Source organism: Phalacrocorax carbo, chromosome 9, assembly GCF_963921805.1.
Source record: "Phalacrocorax carbo chromosome 9, bPhaCar2.1, whole genome shotgun sequence".
Taxonomy (NCBI): domain Eukaryota; kingdom Metazoa; phylum Chordata; class Aves; order Suliformes; family Phalacrocoracidae; genus Phalacrocorax; species Phalacrocorax carbo.
The window spans coordinates 14036258-14055701 of record NC_087521.1 but is presented as its reverse complement, the minus strand read 5'-3'; the positions used below and the strand labels follow the sequence as shown (position 1 = coordinate 14055701).

Here is a 19444-nt window from a genome sequence, read left to right as displayed (position 1 = left end):
TGTTTCACCACCCTCACAGTAAAAATTTCTTCCTTATATCTGGTCTAAATCTACCTTCATTTAGTTTAAAACCATTACCCCTTGTCCTATCGCTACAGGCCCTACTAGAAATTCAGTCCCCATCTTTCTTACAAGCCCCCTTTAATTACTGAAAGGCTGCAATAAGATCTCCCTGGAGCCTTCTCTTCTCCAGGCTGAACTGCTCCAACTCTCTCAGCCTGTCCTCATAGGAGAGGTGCTCCAGCCCTCGGATCATTTTTGTGGCCCTGCTCTGGACCTGCTCCAACAGGTCCATGTCTTTCCTGTACTGAGGACCCCAGAGCTGGATGCAGCACTGCAGGTGGGGTCTCATGAGAGTGGAGGGGCAGAATCACCTCCCTTGACTTGCTGCCCACGCTTCTTTTGATGCAGCCCAGGATACGGTTGGCCTCCTGGGCTGCGAGCACACATTGTTGTCTCATGTCCAGCTTTCAATCCACCAGTACCCCCAAGTCCTTCTCCACAGGGCTGCTCTCAACCCCTTCATCCCCCAGCCTGTATTGATACTGGGGGTTGCCCTGACCCAGGTGCAGGACCTTGCGCTTGGCCTTGTTGAACCTTACGAGGTTCACACAGGTCCCCTTCTCAAGCCTGTCCAGGTCCTTCTGGATGGCATCTTTGTTATCGTAAGACTTGTTGAAACTATAAAAGTCTTAATCTTGCATGCTTGCGTGCCCCCCTCCGCCCCCCCCCCCCCCCCAAAAAAAAAAAAAAAAGAGGAAATTAATCACTAAACTGTAGCCACCTTCTGTCTTGGTCTCTGGAACTGAATGTGCTGCTCTTTGGCAGCAGTGCTCTTTTGCAGCAGGCTTGGAGGTCGCAGCATGTAAGCCTTCATTTGAAGGCTAATGTGCAGAGTCATAAGGCATTCTTGGAAAAATGAATAGCCTTGTATCCAAAATGTGGCTACGAATGTCTCCTTTGTAGGCAATTCTAGACTGTATTTATAGTCATTGTATGCTTCCTGAAAAGTCTGTAATTGCATTCGGAGTACTTCTTTAATGTTTAATTCAGATAGGATAACATGGAAGCTTCTCAGTTTACATGGTAGCTGACATGAGAGTGTAAGGATGTATAAGCATATTGGTAGAAGAACACTGGGAGGTGAAATTGATTGGAATATATGTTGAATCAATACAGGTATTCCCAAAAGGGCATTTCTCACTGAAATGTTGGTTTTGACCTTGTGGAATAACTTGTTTAGTTTTAGCATTTGTCACAAGCAGAGGCATGTCTAAAGAGCTGGAAAAAATTGTTATGCTTTTATTCTGATTAAAATTTTGTATAGCTTTGGGTTTGTTGGTGTGGTTTGGTTTGGGTTTGGGGTTTTTTTTAGTAGCTATTTTTTCGGATTAGGTAACTTCAAATCCATGACCTTAGGATATAGCCTTTCATCTCTGCCAGATGACCTTCTAGTTACCTAGGAAGGGCATTAAAATCTTTGATGTGATCTGTGTTTATTAGATGCTAGGTAATTTGCAAAGTAGCCTTTACCAGTTTTCTGTCGCTTATCCAGAAATCAGCTACTAGTAGGCAGCCACAGGTAGCAGGTCTGTCATGTGCCTGCTCCTGAATACCTGCTATTCACAGCCTGGTCTGTCAGCATGAGGACTCCCGAGGGAAGTGGTTGATTCAGCCACGTTGGATACCTTTGAGTTGTCTGGATGGGGTGCTGGGCCATCTTGTCTAGACCGTGCTCTTCCTAGAAAGGTTGGACTAGATGATCCCTGAGGTCCCTTCCAACCTGCGATTCTGTGAAAATTCAACTTTAATTCATCAAGCTTTGAAATTGTAGTAATTGGAGCTTTGGTGCATGATCTTTCTCAGATCTGAATGCAATAAAATTCTATGGTTTTATTAACTGGAGCTATAGTGATACAGTTAAGCAATCTTGAGAGTAATAAAGAAGAGAAAGCTTTCATGGTTTTTGCTCTGCAGCGTTGGCTCACCAAGTCTGTTGATTGTCATGGTGCTGCTGCCCCTCCTCTCTCCTCAACAGCTGCTGGTTCTTGTTTGCTGAGATCTATTGAATGAGTTTGTGGAGCGGTGCTATAGAGACTATTAAGGTCTAATAAAACCTTCTGCAGACCATTGTATTTCCAACCTGGATCAGTTAAGTGTTGGAGGGACGCTGTGCTGAAAATCAGATTAGCCTTAGTTGTGCAAGTCAGAGGGTGATGGAGATGGCTCAAAGTGGGATTGAGTGGGGCAGGGTCAGCTTCTTTGACTGGCACCGTTCTGAAGAAAACAGTGTATGAACCTGTGGCCTGCATTAAAGCTTTAAATTGCTGAGCTTTAAATCTGAGCTGCAATGTGGTAAGCAAATGTTCCTGCACCTGTTCCAAAGCATGCTAATTTTCTATCTTAAACCACCACTGCATGCAGTATGTTTTTAAAACTACTTCAGTGCTGCTGCTGAACGAGAAGTTCCTGTGTCTTTGCTGGTTTGTTTCTGCACTTGCACCTGTCCTAAAGTCCCCACAACTATGGTGACCAAATCAAGGATGTGCTCTGGTTAAAACTTTGTTCTGGATGTCTGTGTTGGCAAAAGGGAAGAGGTAGAATTGATTATCAGGAGGAAGGTGCTGGTGCGGTTTATATAAACTCAGTGGCTGCATAGCTATAGCATAATTTTATCCTAAGAGCAGACCCTTGCTTCTGAAAAATTATTTTCAAGATATTAATGCCAGGCTTGAAATACAGACTTGCTCCAGCACCTGCAATGGTCAGGTGTTACTTTCCAAATAATGCGGTGTCTGGTGAGGCCAGCAAGTATGTGTCTTTAGTGGTTCATCAGCTGTTACAAAGGTTAGTACAACTAACTAATCGGCTTCCTTTCCCATATGATAGTATGAGTGCCAGAGGGGAATAGCTGGTTTTATCCTGTCTGCTGGTTCCCACCCCCATCAATTGTTTTCTGTTGTCCTTTTTTGATGTATTTAGGATTGAACTCTTTCCTAGGTGTTGATGTTTCTTTGATTAGAATATTTTTTAAAATAAATTTCTTATTATATCTGGCTAGAAGTTGCAATTTGAGTACAGTCCAGGGAAATTTGAGCAACACCCTAGATACATCATTGTCCTAGCCCTCTTTTCAGTGTGGTGTTGCTATTAATACAGGCATTTATGGAAACATGTTATCTTAGTTTCCTTCTTGTCTTCTAGTTGCTCCTGTACACATCTGGCAACATCCTTCATAATATATTTGGATACCAGAGAGCTGCAGAATTGTATGCCAATCTTAGTCTGTTTAGATTACTTTATAGGTTGTAGCTTCCCTAAGCCTAGAAGTACTGGCAAAAATAAATCTGTTCTGCAAGGAGTAAGACTTGTCATCTTTGATGCTACAGATGGGGATTTATGTCTTGGAGGGTGTTCTTTCACATGAAGCTATTCTATTATAGGGTAGCTATTCTGTAACTTTTCGCAATACAGATAGCGATTTGCATCTAATGGCTGGTTTTCTTGTTTTGATACATTGACTTTTGAGATCTGATCTTTAACTTAATTCTTTGAACAAGTAGTCTAGTTAAAACCATGATGTTTTTCTCCCCAGTGTTATGTTGAGTGAGCACTTGATTTGCAGCTGTGAAGTTTTTCTGTAATGGTCACAAATATGTATTCCAGTAATTGTACTTGAGATGGACATGCACATGTATTATCCAACTAGTCAAGCTGTTATCTTCAGGAGATGGTATGTAAGCAGTAAAATGACTTTTAGTACGGATTTTATGCAGAAGGCCTTGCTTTGTTCCATGTGCTGACATATATGCAATGTTGAGACTGTGTATACAATGGCTTTTTTGTCTGTGGTGTCATGTCCACCTCATGGATGAGTACAGTGTTTACGTCAGCATCTTTAGGCTAATGGCTATGGAGACACATAAATTATGCTTGTTTTGTTACAGTAATGTAGGCTTCCAAAGTTGAGTCTATTTTGATATTTTCCAGTTACTTCTTCGGTTCTCATAATCCTGAGAATACATTGTTGAGGTTAATAAAACTCTTTGTTTCTGTTTTTTTTTATTTTCCCCCTGTAGTGAGCCTGGAAAGCCTCAGTGCTCTGTTATTTGTGCCTGACTAGTTCTTGGTGAAGGAGGAAGGCCGTTTTTTCATTTTGGTTGGCCTGGACATAAGCAATGCTCTCTATGCAGCTTTGCAAGCTGACGCACTTCAATGAGAAGTTAGATTAAACTGTGCTACATTGGTAACTGTGACTTTGGTTATATCAACAGCTTAGCAGCATTGAATGTGGAGACTGACAGTATGTATCAGTAATGGTTGACCATAGTTGGAAGTATTTTGAGCTGGGCAGGGGGGATGTAGATCTTATAGCTGATAGGAGGGCCAGGGACTACTCTAAAATGCCTGTCTGTCATTTCTTGGATGAATATCTCACAACTGCCTCTCTTTAAATTTTTACTGTAGATAAATCATATTGTGCACAATGGAGGATTATACAAAAGGCCTTTCAATGAAGCTTTTGAAGAAACACCAATGCTGGTTGCTGTGCTGACCTACGTAGGCTATGGTGTTCTCACTCTCTTCGGATATCTGCGAGATTTCATGCGGCAGTGGAAGATTGAGAAGTGTCAAAATGCAACAGAAAGAGAAGAACAAAAGGTAACCACTGGGAAGTAATGGTCAGTGAGAAATGATGTGGCTGAGGCTATAGCTTGAGTATTTCTTTAGGGAGTGTGTTGTTCAAAGTTTTCTGCTGTATTCCTTGTCTTCTGAATGCCCCATATATTATGCTAGTACTGCTGTGATGTTAAACAAAAAAATGTTTCTTAGTTGGCTTTTTTTGGTGGAGCAGTTCCCTCATTTGGTTCACTGCAAAGCTGCATCAACAGTTATATCAATGTGATGATAGATGCCCCAGCTGCAGAAACAAGGGTCTGGGGGAGACAGACTGCATATGCTAGCATCAGCAGCTACAGAAATGCTTATCAAAGGATCTGGTTTGAGTTTGACAGCAGTGGGAGGCTTTCTGATGCTGCTCTGGTGGCTGTGTTTTGATTTGGAAGCATACTATTAATTCTCTTTAGCCTAAATAGTTGCAAAGAAAAGCTTGTGGATGAGAAGAAGAGTACAAGCTGGATGACACTAAATTCATCTGGAGTCCAGAAGAGTAGCAGGTTAGCTGGTGGGTAATCTGAGGTACTGACTCCTGACTCACTGGTAGCGATTAAAAGAATTAATTCATAATAAGACCTATTCACAAAAGCTTCTGTTACCAGGTGAAAACTCTTGCCTGCTTCAGCAATTAGTCTGGAATAGATAATCCTAATTTTAAGTAGTTGTAAAATATTTTCAGGCCTGTGTTCTCCATAGGAATTACTGTTAAGAAGGCTACTGTTAAAACTTCCAGTTCGCAAGCTATTTCCTGCTAACTCTTAGTGTGAGCCCTCTTAGCAGTGTGAATACCAGTGAGCTTTGCTCCAGAGGTGGAGTGAATTGGCTTATTCTTGCTGATCAGGGTTCTGTTTTTTCTCAACTGCTTTGGCGAACCAGTCTGGCTTGTAAAACTTTAAGGGAGTTTGTTTTCCAGTTCCTGGTTTCTGGTTCTCTGTGCAGCCACACAAGCAGTTGGCTAGCAGAAAACAGAGGGGGAGGGAAGGACATCTCACTAATGCAAACAAATCATTAAAAGGGTGGAAGGGGGAAGAAAAAAAAAAAGGAAGGCTTCTTCAGAAGCTTTTTTTGGAGGCAGTACTGGAGTAGAATAAAGTGCGTGTCATCTTACGGTAAGTTAGCGAAGATGCAGTAAACTAACCAATGCCTAAAATTACTTCAGCGGTAGAATTAAGCTGATTCATAGCAAGGCACTTAATTCCAAAATAGAAACATTTTCATAGGAATTTAATGAGTAATAGATATTTCATGTTGGTTAAACGTGCAGAAGTTTGAATTTATGCTATTTCCAAAACTGTCTTCTGCAATCTGGAAGTAAAAATCTTGGATCCCTTTTAACAGTTATAATATCCAAATAAGGGTTGCTGGCTAAATCTCAACTTGAAACTTGATATGTTCATGAATGTTACTTGAGCTGCTCTGGTTTATGTCACCTGAGAAGATGACACCCTTGTATTTTTCTGTGTATAAACTAGAAGTTGATACAGAAGAGAACAGTCAAACAGTTGCAGAGATCTACCAAGACATTAGAATAAAGGTTTAAATATTGGTCTGTACCCATGGTACTTGAGGGTTAGGAAAGGGTAACTGAAGTGTTGATGCAGTTATTCTATACTGTAGTTGTTATATTTCTGTTGCACAGTTTTTGTGAACTGCTTGTTCTGTTACCACTATGTAAGATGCAAGACTGCTTACAGTAGTCCTTTCCTGTGACAGCAGTCATGATTGTTACATGAGAGTGTGCCAAAGGAGGACCTCAGGCACTAGGTCTAATTTCACAGAATCACAGGTTGGAAGGGACCTCAGGGATCATCTAGTCCAACTTTTCCAGGAAGAGCAGAGTCTAGACAAGATGGCCCAGCACCCTGTCCAGACGACTCTTAAAGGTGTCCAGCGTGGCTGAGTCAACCACTTCCCTGGAGAGATTATTCCAGTGATGATTGTCCTCACTGTGAAAAAATTCCCTCTCATGTCCAATCAGAATGTCCCCAAGAGCAACTCGTGTCCATTCCCCCTTGTCCTCTCCATGTGACTCCTTGTAAAAAGGGAGTCTCAATACATTATTGATATTAGGCTCTTGGTAAAGATTGTCACAGAAGATGCTGAAGCCCAGAGTTTGCTAGCAACTGATTATTGTAGTTCTGAAAGAAATTTAGCCTTGACGTTTTTTATTAATTAACTTAGCATTGCGTCTTAACGTGAAAGACATTTGCTTAACAAGTATACCTCCCAGACAGACGAATTGAAAACCTTTGAGTTTTGTGTTGGTCATGGCTTGCAGGGAAGAGATGCACATATTCTGTTTTTGGTTTGGACATGGGATGTCTGTGGATGGAGCTAGTAAGAAGTGCCAGTGAATATTGCATAAGAATGAAAAATAGGAAATCCTGTTTAAAACAGTTTTGGTATTGAAGACATCTCAGCCTAGTGTACTTCCCCAAATCACATCTCTAGTGCTTAGGCTGGAATAGCTGTTTCCAATATCAGGCAAATAGAAGAGTGATCATGTGAGGTCTAGAACATACAGTACTTACCCTCACACTTTGCTGCTTTAAGCTTTGTTTGCCTGCAGATGAATTGATGAGAACATGTTGCAACATATCTAGTGTGGGAGCCAGGTTTTATTTTGGTGTGGTGGTGGGGGTTACTTGATGACTTGTTTTGAAACAGCTTCTCATGATTTTCAGGTATTTGAATCTTTCAAGCTGCTGGCTGACAAAGCCCAATCACCTTTTGGTAAGGAAATGCAGATACTAGTGCACAGAAAAGGCTCAAAACTCATGGTTTTGTGTTTGGTTTTTTTTTTTTTTAGTTAATACATACAAACGAGAGGAGCTCTGTGGTTACCTTGTGGTAGTCTCTGGCAGATTTGTGACCTCTCTGTGGAAAGTAACACTTCTATTATTTAAATTCTAAAGAGCCAACTAGACAAATATGATTTTCTTAAGTATCATGTGAAAGGCGTAGCTTTAGCTTTTTGAAAGAGTTCATAATTGCTTAGGTGAAAAGCTCAAAGCAAAGGCAGTGGGAGTAGCTGTGTAGTTGAACAGTGTGTGATGACCCACTTTGTGAGCAAACCAAAATTACATGGTGCAAGGAAGTATTTCATAAAGGGCTGAATGAACTTGTCCTGAAAGTCGTGGAGTTGAAGTACGTGGATTTTCTGTCACGTGTTTCTGAAGGTGATCACAGTTAAAGTAAACTAAGTCCAAAATGTAGTGTTAAAAACAAACACACAAAAAAAGCTGTCTTCAGGTTTTATGCATTTATTTCGGTAGAGCAAATCCTTCCCTAAATCGTTACTTAATGCCGTAATCCTAGTCTGTGCAGCAGAACTAGAAACTGAAAGCGATCAAACTAATTTAAAGAGCAGGCTGTCTCTGATGGTGGGTAGATTTCTTGGAATTTATTAGAGCCTTGCATTGAAATTAATGGTTCCAGGAAAACTTTTCACTCATTATTGGAACACAAAAGGGTGAAGAGGGACAGGCTTTGATAGTACTGATTTCCAGGAAGTAGTCTGATGGGTTTTGGCTTTGTTTAAAATATATCCAGCTGGGTTTTTCCTGGAAACCAGTGTTGTGTAGCACATCCTCTCTGAAGCATTATCAGTCTTGGATGTGGGTAAGCGGCACGATTAACAAGTCTCAATTACCCTGGAATCCGTTTATGCATACCCAATTTAATGTAACATGTGGTCATACAATATAGTTAAATCTGCAAAATGCTTGTAGGATTTTATAGGCAGGATGAAAATCACTTTTACGCTTCCCCCAGTCTGATTTGCCTGTTGATTTGTATGCGGGAGCAACCGTGCAAATGGGGCCGGTAAATCTCTACCATACCTCTTCATGCTCAGGAGCTTGCCCCTGGTATCTGGGGTTTTCAAACATTGTTCACAAGAATCCAGCTGTAGGTGTATCTCAGGGTCAGTAAACTGGAGTCTTTTGCTCAATGTTGTCTTAGCATCTGTGTAGCTCATCAGAGGCCTCCTGATGGTGTAAAGGCTACCCACAGTTATTGCTCCACTTTTTCTTGACTCATGTAGCTGTGAGATGGAACTAGTCTTTCTGCTTCCTTTTAGAAGCCTGAAATTAGTTGCAATTGTCTACTTGATTTCCATTCAGAGTCAGTGTTATATTATCAGGGAACACATTATGTGAATTGCAGATAAGCCTGCTGCTGGTGCTCATGGCACCATTTGTTAGCTTAGGTGAACACTGTGAAAACTTAGCTCTAAAAGCAGCATAATCACTGCATTTGCATGTCACTGTGCCCCAAGCTAATGGTTACAAAGGTCTCATTATGACCTTCACTTGTTGTAGTATTAATTTACAGTATGATGAAATCTTGGATTCCCAAATCACCTATGCTAAGGTGCAGCACCCTAAGGGAGAATTTTATTCTTTCCTTGTTTCACTCTTCCTTGAAATTGCTGTGCCTTTCAGGCTTCTGGGAGATCACTGATACTTAGTTTTCTTCATCAGGCATCACCTTACTAATAGCGGATGTGTTCTAGGCTTAAATCAACAGGAATGGAGCTGTTTAGGATTTCTTATCTCCATGTTCCTATGAATTCAAATGAAAGAATATGCTGCTTTTGCTCCCTCCTTTGGAAGCAGTATGACCTTTGCAGTTGTTTGACTGTGCTTACTCTAGAATATTTTCTAGAACTCACACCTAGAATACTTTTCCTCCAAATGAAGCTGTTCCATCTCAGGCTGATACGGCTAGAAAGAGCATTGGATCTGAAATAGGGTGAGAACTTGATGGAAAATAACAATAAGCTTTGAAGGCCATTTAAAGGTGACAGTGATTGCTTCCAGCAGTAGGACACTGTTGCAGCACACCACTGTGGCTCCATGTGCCAAAAATTTGAAATAGTATGTATTGATAGATTTTTGGTCCCCCTCCCTCCCCAAATGTTTTTCCTTGGTTCAGAGATCAAAAATTATTAATTTCCATGAGGAATTCAAGTGGTATTTTTGGTGTACTGTCCTCTCTACTCTTCATCTCAAATGTCACACTGTAGGAAGATGGGGGCAGGAAGGAGCAAACAAGCAAAAAAGAAAACAACCAACCCACCCCTAAACCAACCTGGCAAACATCTGGTCCTGTACGCCAGCTCCAACAGAGAGCTCTCAAACTCCAAAAGTCAGTATCGGTTTATAAAGGTACGATATCCCTACCTTTCCTCTTTTTTGTGTTCAGAACCATAGGTCATGAGAACCTTTTGGTAGCATTAAGATTAGTGAGGAAATAGACAATCCAGTTTTGATTTATGCCAAAATAACACTTCCTGTCTGTCCTATTCCAAGTAACTTTCTCATAAGAGCTAGCTGAGGGTGATTTATTGTGGCAAGGGAGGACGTATAACAAAGGGGCTGGCATTAAGCTGATGCCTCACTTAGAGCCCTTTGCTCTAATCTTACAGCTTGGTACCCCCAAAACTTTAGGCTAGTGTGCCATGTTAGACCTTAATTCCCTTACCCATAATTTGTTCCTTGAATTCGTGTTGCCTTCTAAGACGCCTTTGTTTCCTTATCATAATCCATTAGGTTCAGAGAACTTCTCTACTTCACAGTTAAATCACTTTAAACGTAGTTACACTGTTGGCTTGTAAGATCATATTTGCATTATCTATCTTGGTGGTGTCAACCTGCTGTGCGTGATTGTCTCTATCTGACCAGTTGAGCTTGTTACTCTTCCTGCTTTGTCAGCTTGGGTTTCAAAATAAAACATGCTCTATCTGATCAGTCATCTGAGGTGAGATTGGACTGTATCAGCCCATGCATACCTGCTTCAGTTGGTTATAATGACTCATTTCCAGCTTCCGCTCCTAGCCAAGAACCTTGGCTAAAATCCCAATTGTTTCCTGGGTCACATAGTTATTGTGCTTGAATAACTATGGCAAAGCTGAATTCTCCTGCAAAGATGGTTAAAGGGAGTTGAAAATGCTTAAAAGGATCTCAGTAGATTATAATTAGCCATAGCAAGTACAAATGCCTCAAGTATTGATCTTCTAACGTGCCAGAGTTTCTTTTTGATCGTCTTGCTTCCCCCACCCTTCTCTAAATGGTGTAGCAGAGGGTTTCAGACACTTGTAATTATTTTGATTTTGTCATGAATCAGAATGATCTTAGTGTTTTGCTACAAGTACTCTCATGCATATCACCACTTGTAACAGACTATAGTATCTATGTAACTTTTCATATATGAAGTTCTTGAATGCATTTGTCAATATCAAGATTTTTTTTCCATTGCAAAAAAAGAAAAAGTGACCAGTTAGTGATTCAGCCTTGAAACCCACTTTCTGCCTCGAACAACATGAGACACTGAAGTCAAGGAAGAATAGAGCTGTGTAGTTACCACAGAAAAGTAATGCTTTTCTAGGGGATTACAGCTTGTAATAGCTGACTTACTATCCCTGTTAATCTTTCTTGGCAAACCCTTCAGAGAAGACCTGGTACATGTGAAATAATATAAAACCATACTTAAGTAGGGAAACATAGAAGAAATAATTGCCCTTCCATGCATTTTAGGTCATAGAAATCTTGTTCTAGCTGTCTGTCTTTGCTGAGAAAGGACACCCTTGTGATTCTCTGGAGAAGTGATCACTGGCTAAATTGGGTTTATTTTTCTGTAGTTGGAATGATGAAAATTAACATCTTTGGGCCTTTTTGATATGTCATTATGCACAGGCAGATCAGAAGGGGGCTTAGGTGCAACTGTGTCTGCTTAGAAGTTGGCACTTTTGGGCTCCACCTCTTCTGTGCAGCTGCTGGTAGGAGGATGCAAAGGGATGGACCTACATGGTTGCTTTATTCCAAACTGAAAGGACAAAGTTGTTGCATCATTAAAATAGGAAGGTAAAGAATGAAGTACTCTTCCTGCAGTTGAACATTGTTAAATAAAAGCTTGCCAGTGCCCATTTGTTTGAGTGTTTATTAAAAAGCTGGTATAAATGCTTCCAGTTTTGCTTCAGTGGTACAAATGTCAGGCACTGTAATATTTGGTCAGACAGATACTCTGTCTTGCTTATCCTGTCACCAAAAATAGAAGACCCCTCACCATGTTTGCATTTCTCCTGTGAAAAACAGGAAGAATGCTGTGCTGGCTCCTACGTTTGTCATAAGATCTACTTCTTCCTTTTGTAGATTATTAAAAAGACACTTTTTTCTTTTTTTTCCCCCAACAGTAGCAAATTAATTGGTCATTCTTATCACTACTGAATGTCAAACTTCCTTTTAATTGCATAGTAATAAGGAAATCTCATGACTTTGGAGCATTTTACGTAAGCCAGAAAAAAATGTTTTTGAGTGCTCAGATATCCTTGCTGTCACAGGTAGTTTGACGTTCTGTGTGTTATCCATTCAAGACAGTCACTTTTCCTGAAAAACGTTGGAAGGGAAGCTAGAACTCAGGAAATGCTTCTGCAAAGAAATCCTATGGGACTTAAGTGCCAATAAGCCATGCAGAAGAGAAGTGCCATAATGTAGCTTACTAGCTTGGATTCAGAACAAAAAATTGTGGAAGGTTCTAACAGTAACCTCTATAATAATGCTAGTGCAACTATATTAAATGTATTTCTTACCTACAGAAATATGGCAGAGTACCTCAGTTTTTGAATTCTTTGTGTATTCAGTAGAGCAATGCATGCTGTTTGATGCCAAAAAGCGATTGCATGTTCCCTTGCTCTGCTTAACACTGAAGGTTGAATGCAAATCTCTTGCAAAGATTATATGCCCATGCATTTCACAGAGGGTTGCAGCATGTTTTCAGAGAGGTGCTCTTCTCAACTACCCAGCAAGAGCTCAAAAGAGAGCCAAGGCATTTCAAATTCTGTTTGAGCTCAGAGAACAAGACCTCATTGTGTCATTAAGAGCTCCCAATTCAGTTTCTGTGTTGGTTTCAGCACTCCTAATCTTATACATTAGAATTTTTTGAGGCTTTAACTTGAAGCATGACCTAATGTTGTGATTGGTTTTTTCCTAGTTGTGGTTGATGACTTTTAATTTCTATGAGCTACTTAAATTATATTAAAATAAGCACCTACTGTTGAGGAAATCTTGGGGGTATGGTAGATTTGCAGGTTGAAAAAGTTTGGAAATCACATCTAGCAGATGGATTTTGCGCTAGCAGATTAATCTCTTTAGTTTTGTTGTTGTCTTGCCTTCAAATAATTTTGCATGGGCACAGATTTCCAGGATTAAAAACACTTTGGCTGGATTTGGTTTCAGGGCTTGTGATGAAGAACGAACCTTTTCTTGAGTTTTCTTCATTTATAAATTACATTCCAATGACAGAAACAACTTATTCCTAGTTTGCAGTAATACATATTTTCCTTTTACTTTGAGTGGTTTTGATGTGTTTCAGGACTTTGTCCCATTGTACCAGGACTTCGAAAATTTCTACAACAGAAACCTCTACATGCGCATTCGGGACAGCTGGAACCGTCCAATCTGCAGTGTGCCAGGGGCCAAAGTGGACATGATGGAGAGAGTTTCCCATGACTATAACTGGACGTTCACGTGAGTCAGTGTTGGAAAAAAGGCTTCCAACAACTATCTTTAAGTAGAGGGTCTATAAAAGCAAGTTGCAGACTCTGAGGTTAAAGGATCAGTGAATCATGTTTGTTTTGATATTTCCAGCAGCTTGAATCAATGAATTTTACTCTTTTGAAACACATCTGACCACTACGTGATTATTTGTGTATAATCTTTTGGCTACTTACTAAGGCTCCTGACTGTGTTAAGATTTGGTGAGCATATGCCTATAATAAAATTAATACTTCTGTGTGTGACCAGAACCTGGAGTAGACACTTTAGATTGCACTGCTACTTGTGACTTTGTGTTGATGTAGAATCAGTCCTGACACTTGAAGTAAACGTTGCTGCCTGAAACTGAATTTAACGCAATTGTTTTGAGTCAGAACTGAAGTAGTCCGTAGAAACAAAATCAGAAATGCAAGGACAAGGATTTTTACAAGTTGGAAACAACATATCACAAGTTTGATATGAAGAGGTTTGCAGCGCAGTACTTGGTAAAACTAGTCATGTCTCTCCTTGGCTCTCAAGGGCAAAATAATTAAAGCTTTTTTTCCTCTAAACTTCTTCCTTAATGTCCTTGTCACGTATTGTTAGCACTGCAGTGCCAGATGTGTTTCCTTTCTGTGGTTAGAGGATATCCTGCTGGATATCCTGCCAAGTTAATTGATTTAGAGATCTTATTTTGTAACTGAAAAGAAAGTTGTATGTTTCGGGGACGGAGGGCGGACATGTCAGAGAAACAAATGGCTTGAGAAGCCTCAAGCAATTTTAGATACAATAGCAAATTAATCTTTTAATGTAAACTCTTCTGGGAACTAGTTTGAGACTGTAAGATAGGGAAAGCATCTTTTTCACTGATTGTTTCAGTTTGAGGGGCAGTACTGAAATAATTTAATGGTTGGTTCTATTGATTTTTAACATTTCAGCGTATATTCTGGGAAACTGAAATAAGAATCTTCTGGTGTAGTTAATTTTATTAGTTGTGGGTGTCCTAACTTGTGGGGTCTTTAAAACACAGGTACACGGGGAGAGTGATAAAGGACATTATTAATATGGGTTCCTACAACTACCTTGGATTTGCACAGAAGGCTGGAACTTGCCAAGAAGCAGCAGCTAAAGTTCTGTCCCAGTATGGAGCTGGGGTGTGCAGCACTCGACAGGAGATGGGTAAGTTAGAGCTTAAGACAGGACGTTCCCTGAACGTATGTTTCAAAGTCTGTAATCTGATCTCAGGTCTTTGAAACATTACTTGTTCCAGCTTTTGAACTTTAGACTAGTCAATAAAGAAGTTCTTACTTTAATGAAGAAAAATTGACTTGCTGGGTTTAGTTTACATGGCACAGCAGTTGGCTTGTCTATATTTTCATATATATGTTCTTTTTTTCAGTGTGCCCTTATGGGCCTTTAAATAAAGAGCAGCCTGGCTGGTGGAAATTCTTCTCACAGAATATAGCAAGAGTGAAAGCTTCTCCCCGCTCTGAATTTCTGATTTGTTTTATGTGCAGGAAACTTGGACAAGCATGAGGAGCTGGAAAAGCTAGTTGCCAGGTTCCTAGGTGTGGAATCTGCAATGGCATATGGAATGGGGTTTGCAACCAACTCTATGAACATTCCTGCTTTAGTTGGCAAGGTATGGCTTAAGTCACTGGCAAAAGCTCATCTAACAAAGATTCTTCTGGTTGGGTTTTCTAAAAGCTACTTGTTTGGTTTTGTTTTTCTTCAGTGGCAACTCCTGCAGATACTCTCTATGGAAACTATAGGTCACAATAGGCATCTCTAACCTATACAAAAGTCTTTTTGGGAAACAGCATCCATGGGACCAGTAGCAGGCCAGAAATTGCCCTCTTTCTGAGAGAGCCTAGCATGTTAAGGCTTGCTTCCTCAAGCTAAGTGAAGTATGAAGTGGTGGCTGATTAACAGGCTGATTGGCTGAAGGTATTTGGATGCTCTTGAGACACTAAGAAGTGACTGTGTCAGTGAGACACACTGATAAGCTGAATTGCATTTTATGTTGGTACATACAAAATTTATTATCTTTGAGCAACAGCTGACAAATCCTTCCTTTGAAGGAGCAAAATCCAAGCAGAAAAGTAATTTGAGAGAAACATGATCAAATGTAAAGACTGATGATATCTACCTTCTGTCCCATAAAACAGTATACAGTGCAGCCTGAGTGTCCTGCATCTCAAATGATGCTTTTTAGTTATTGGAAGATGAAATGGAAGAGAGCTCTTTGTTTGCATCTTCTGATGCAAAATATATGTTCTTTTAGCTCCTGTTTAAAGTGCAAGGTCTGGAACTGTTTCCTTTTTTTTTTTTTAAATGATTCACCTAATAATACTAGCCTATTGGAACTCTTAGTTGCTGTGTAGTGAACTATTTTCCCTTTATTCCATATATTTATTTTTCCACTTCCTGAGATCACTTTGTAAGTTCTTCAGCTTGTGATATCTACAGATTATAAAACTGCTGCTTTGTTCTTCCTGGTAACTTTTCCTCCTGGTGAATCTCCTCTTGACCAGCCATAGTGTCTTCCTGCATGCTGTTTTATTTGGAACAATGAAGCAGCACTGTCTACATGATGCTGCTGTTCTTTTGGTCTGTTAAGTTTTAAATATCGGATGCTTTCCATACTGAAAGGCATTTTTGAGTCCGATGCCAGAGAGCAATTCAGTGCTTCAAATCTAGTTTTTCTGGAGACAAATACCTCTGCAGTGCTATGATTTTGAACAACATGTTACTACTGACATATCTTTTGCTTGCATTTTTCTGCTCTTTGTCTTCCCACATCTCCCTGATTTTTGTCTTCAACAGAAAATGATTCATTTCTGTGAGACCTCTTAGGTTTAGAACACACATGGTCAGATACATTTAAGTAGACTTCTGTCGAAGTCAGTACAAACTGCCCATTACTGCAAAGTTACTCAATCTTTTTTTCCTGTGTATGTGGATCCCACTGTGTATCTTTCATACCTTATGAGAATACCATTGAGACACCTTACTCAGTTCCTTAGTTTTCACATTTGAACTTTAACAGTTTTTACAACCATTTAGAGAATCTGAATAGTAAATTCCAAGGCATGTAATGTACCTGTTTTCGTGCACATAACTTGCCCATTTACTAAACCAACTCTTTTCGTAAATCGATATGGTAGTCTGTACTGTATTAGTAATGAGCGTAGCTTTTGTGCACTTTAAATGAAGTCGTAAGAAGCTTCTGCCTCGTAACACTAGAAGTGACCTTATACTCAGGTGAACACTCCAAACAGAAAATGCTATCTTCTGAAGAAAAGAGTTCCTGTCAAAAGAACCATTTTGCAGTTCAGAATGTTCACTAAATGCTTTTTTTGGCTGCTTGAAGCTGCTTCTCACTGCACTTTTGATTTCTTCATTCGAATTAAGAACTCACATAAATCCTGAATCCTGGCACCACCCAGTACACAACTGGCTGCGTGTGCACAGCCCGTTTGGCAATGCCTTGATAGAGTCCTCAGTAAATCCCAGAGACTCCCATGCCTGATTGGGCGCTCTCTTTTTTTTTTTTTAACTACTGTTTGTGTCCCTGCATGTCCTACGTACATTTTCAGGTGCAAAGGTGCTTGGAACATGACTTTTTGGAGGTTTGGCGAATATAATCAGTAATGGCATCTGCATTTGGCCAGAAGGAGTTTCTTTGACAGTCACTGATATGATTTGGAGCTAATCACTATTTACATCATATCTGGGCCCCTATATTGCAACTTAGCTTAAAACACAAACCACTGCAATAAATTTACTCACATGTATGTAATACTGGACCACCTGTTCTGTTTCTGCTCTGTGGACCCTTAAGCACTTGGTTTATATTGCTACTGAATCCTCTTTTAATTGCAACAAATATGACTTGACTATCCTAGGATCCAGCTCTACCCCATAATATCATCAGCATTGGTCAGTAAAAGGAGTTCAAAAGCTTCATCAACATTACCAGGTTGGTCTTTTTTCACTATGCCTTGTTAACAGCAGCTTCCACTAAGCAGATGCTGAAAACAGGTGTAGTTGGTTTACACTGGAAATTGTGTTTTAGCACTGGTGAAGCACCACTAAAAACAGGTCTTTCTGCACCTGGCAGTCTTCAGCAGGAGAGTCCCACTGACAGCCAAGTTGTTGGCTCTCTAGTACAGTCACTGGCAAATATGCTGTGTCTAGACCACAGATAATGTGACATTTGAGGATTACATAGTCAGAAGTTGGTAGACTATTTGAGGCTAAGCGAGTCTCAAACTTGCCTGCTTTGGACTAAGCGTCATTAATGCATTTACTGTAACTAGCTAATAACAGCATTCTGTACTGCCTTTAGCAAAGAGCTTTTCATCATAGCTCTGGACTGACAGAGGGTAGATAATGGGCTTAGAGCAATAGTGCTTGAAGGATCTTTTTTTGGTTTTTAAGAAAACAATTTCCGTGTACAGTTATTTTGTGAAATTAAGTGCTCAGGGCTAAATGATGCAATTCATGTATACAGCACTTTGTGGTAAAATATGGCATTCGCTCCAGTTTCCGTGTCTGCCTTGTAGGACACATTGATAAGTCTGATTGTCACTGGCATATGTTTTTCTTGATACTAGTAGTGTGATCTTCGCTTAATGTTAGTCTTCGGGATGCTCTCCCAAATGTAAGTTTGCTGATAAATTCGACTGAAGTCTTATCATCGTAGTAGCAGCACTCAGTTTTACGTATGATTGTCAGTGATTGCTGTATTATACCAGCAACTTCTTTGATCGGTTGCCTTCTCTAGTGTTATCTGCCATTTCCTCTTCAGTGTTAAAGTATTTTGTCCAATTGAATGTCCTCTTCTGTTACAGGGAGTGAAAAGTGGCTGCTTATCAATTTGTTAAATCTTCTTTCTGTACCAAAAGCTCGTACTTGTTTTTATGGAGAAGCTTCTTCTAGACTATTAATCTCTTCTTCCTCTTTTTTGGTCTGTTACTTTTCTGACTTCTTATCATCAAAGAATTGTATTAGTAGTGGATTATTATATTCAATTTTTGATAACAGTAGTGTTTAACAGCAGTGCCCTCTGACATAGCATTCATATTCCTTGTCTGGTATAGTAGTTCCAAAGAGCAAACACTAGTTGGACATTTCTGTGGTTTTTTTTAATGCCAAAATATCTGAAATATGCAGTATGAATCCTTGTAAGAGCAGTTAGAACACTTGAGATATAGTGCAGTTTCTGGGGAAAACCAGTCTTGAGCTTCCCCAGGATGTAGAATATTTCTAGGTACTTTGCAAGTCTAGTGCAGAATTTCCTTTATTGCAGAGAAAATACTCCTATTGTCCATGACACCTCCTTGTGTAACTGTAGGCAATGCTTTTCCCAGTCCCTTCTAGTAACTCTCATTGCAGAAATGTTCTTGACTCTTCCCTCTGCCACTTGTTAATAGAGAAATATAGAATGAGCTTGTGTTTAGTGCCAGATCTTCAGCATCTTGGCAGGCTTTCTGGATTTTTAACTTAATAAAGTCAATTCTAGAGTTGCAGCAGATTTGCATGGTAATTGGAGTGGGCCAAGGTTATTCAGAAATATTATTGCTTTCCTACAAACTAATCTCCCAGTATGCATTCCTGTAGTCCACAGCGGTAACTCTGTGACTGAATGTTCAGCATAGCAGCTATTGACCTGTAATCATTGCTACTCTTAAAACAGGTGTCTATCCTCTTTTGATATTTGTCCAAGGGTCTATCTTCCCTTTTTTAAAAAAGCAAACAAATTCTATGTAATGTTTAATGCTTCAGGAAACTTCTCAATTTCACTCGGCCATTTTTGTTTTCCACTTCCTGTCTCTCGTATGTTACCTCTGTCTACAAAGTACTTAATAGATCTATTCATTAAAGAAAATTAGTCCCTTTGGTACCACTGAGCACACATCAGTTTAGTCAGTGGTTGCTTCCTAATGTAAGAAATAGTGGAACTTTGATAAGGTCTTTAATCTAGGACTTTGGCCTGTTTCTTAGCACCACTGTAGACTTGCTAAGCAAACTGCAGCAAGCTGCTCTGCTCTCTTTTACCTGGCTGCATAGGAGAATGAGAGCTAATCATTAACATGAGATATTCAGGCACATTCAGCTGCAGGACTTCTGGGAGAAGTGAAGCTTAAGTAATTCTTTCAGTTAACAGCGGTTGCGTATTTTTTTTATTTGCCATACTAAAGCTGCAGATCGTTTCTTAGCAAGTCTTG

At 39.9% G+C, this 19444-nt stretch overlaps 1 protein-coding gene across 4 annotated transcripts in view; it reads left to right on the top strand.

The window, feature by feature from the left end:
- The window catches only part of SPTLC2 (serine palmitoyltransferase long chain base subunit 2), an 83267-nt gene that overhangs the window by 9743 nt on the left and 54080 nt on the right, over nt 1-19444 (top strand). For 3 of the 4 annotated variants that reach the window (XR_010374441.1, XR_010374440.1, XM_064460484.1), the window contains exons 2-5: nt 4468-4662; nt 13051-13205; nt 14242-14390; nt 14729-14853. Coding sequence is in view for 2 of the 4 variants with exons in the window: in XM_064460484.1 (XP_064316554.1) it covers nt 4468-4662; nt 13051-13205; nt 14242-14390; nt 14729-14853 (624 nt within the window). In the remaining 2 variants the exon portion in view is untranslated. Of the gene's footprint in view, nt 1-4467; nt 4663-9706; nt 9849-13050; nt 13206-14241; nt 14391-14728; nt 14854-19444 lie in introns of all 4 variants that reach the window. The other variant, XM_064460486.1, reaches the window with a different exon arrangement.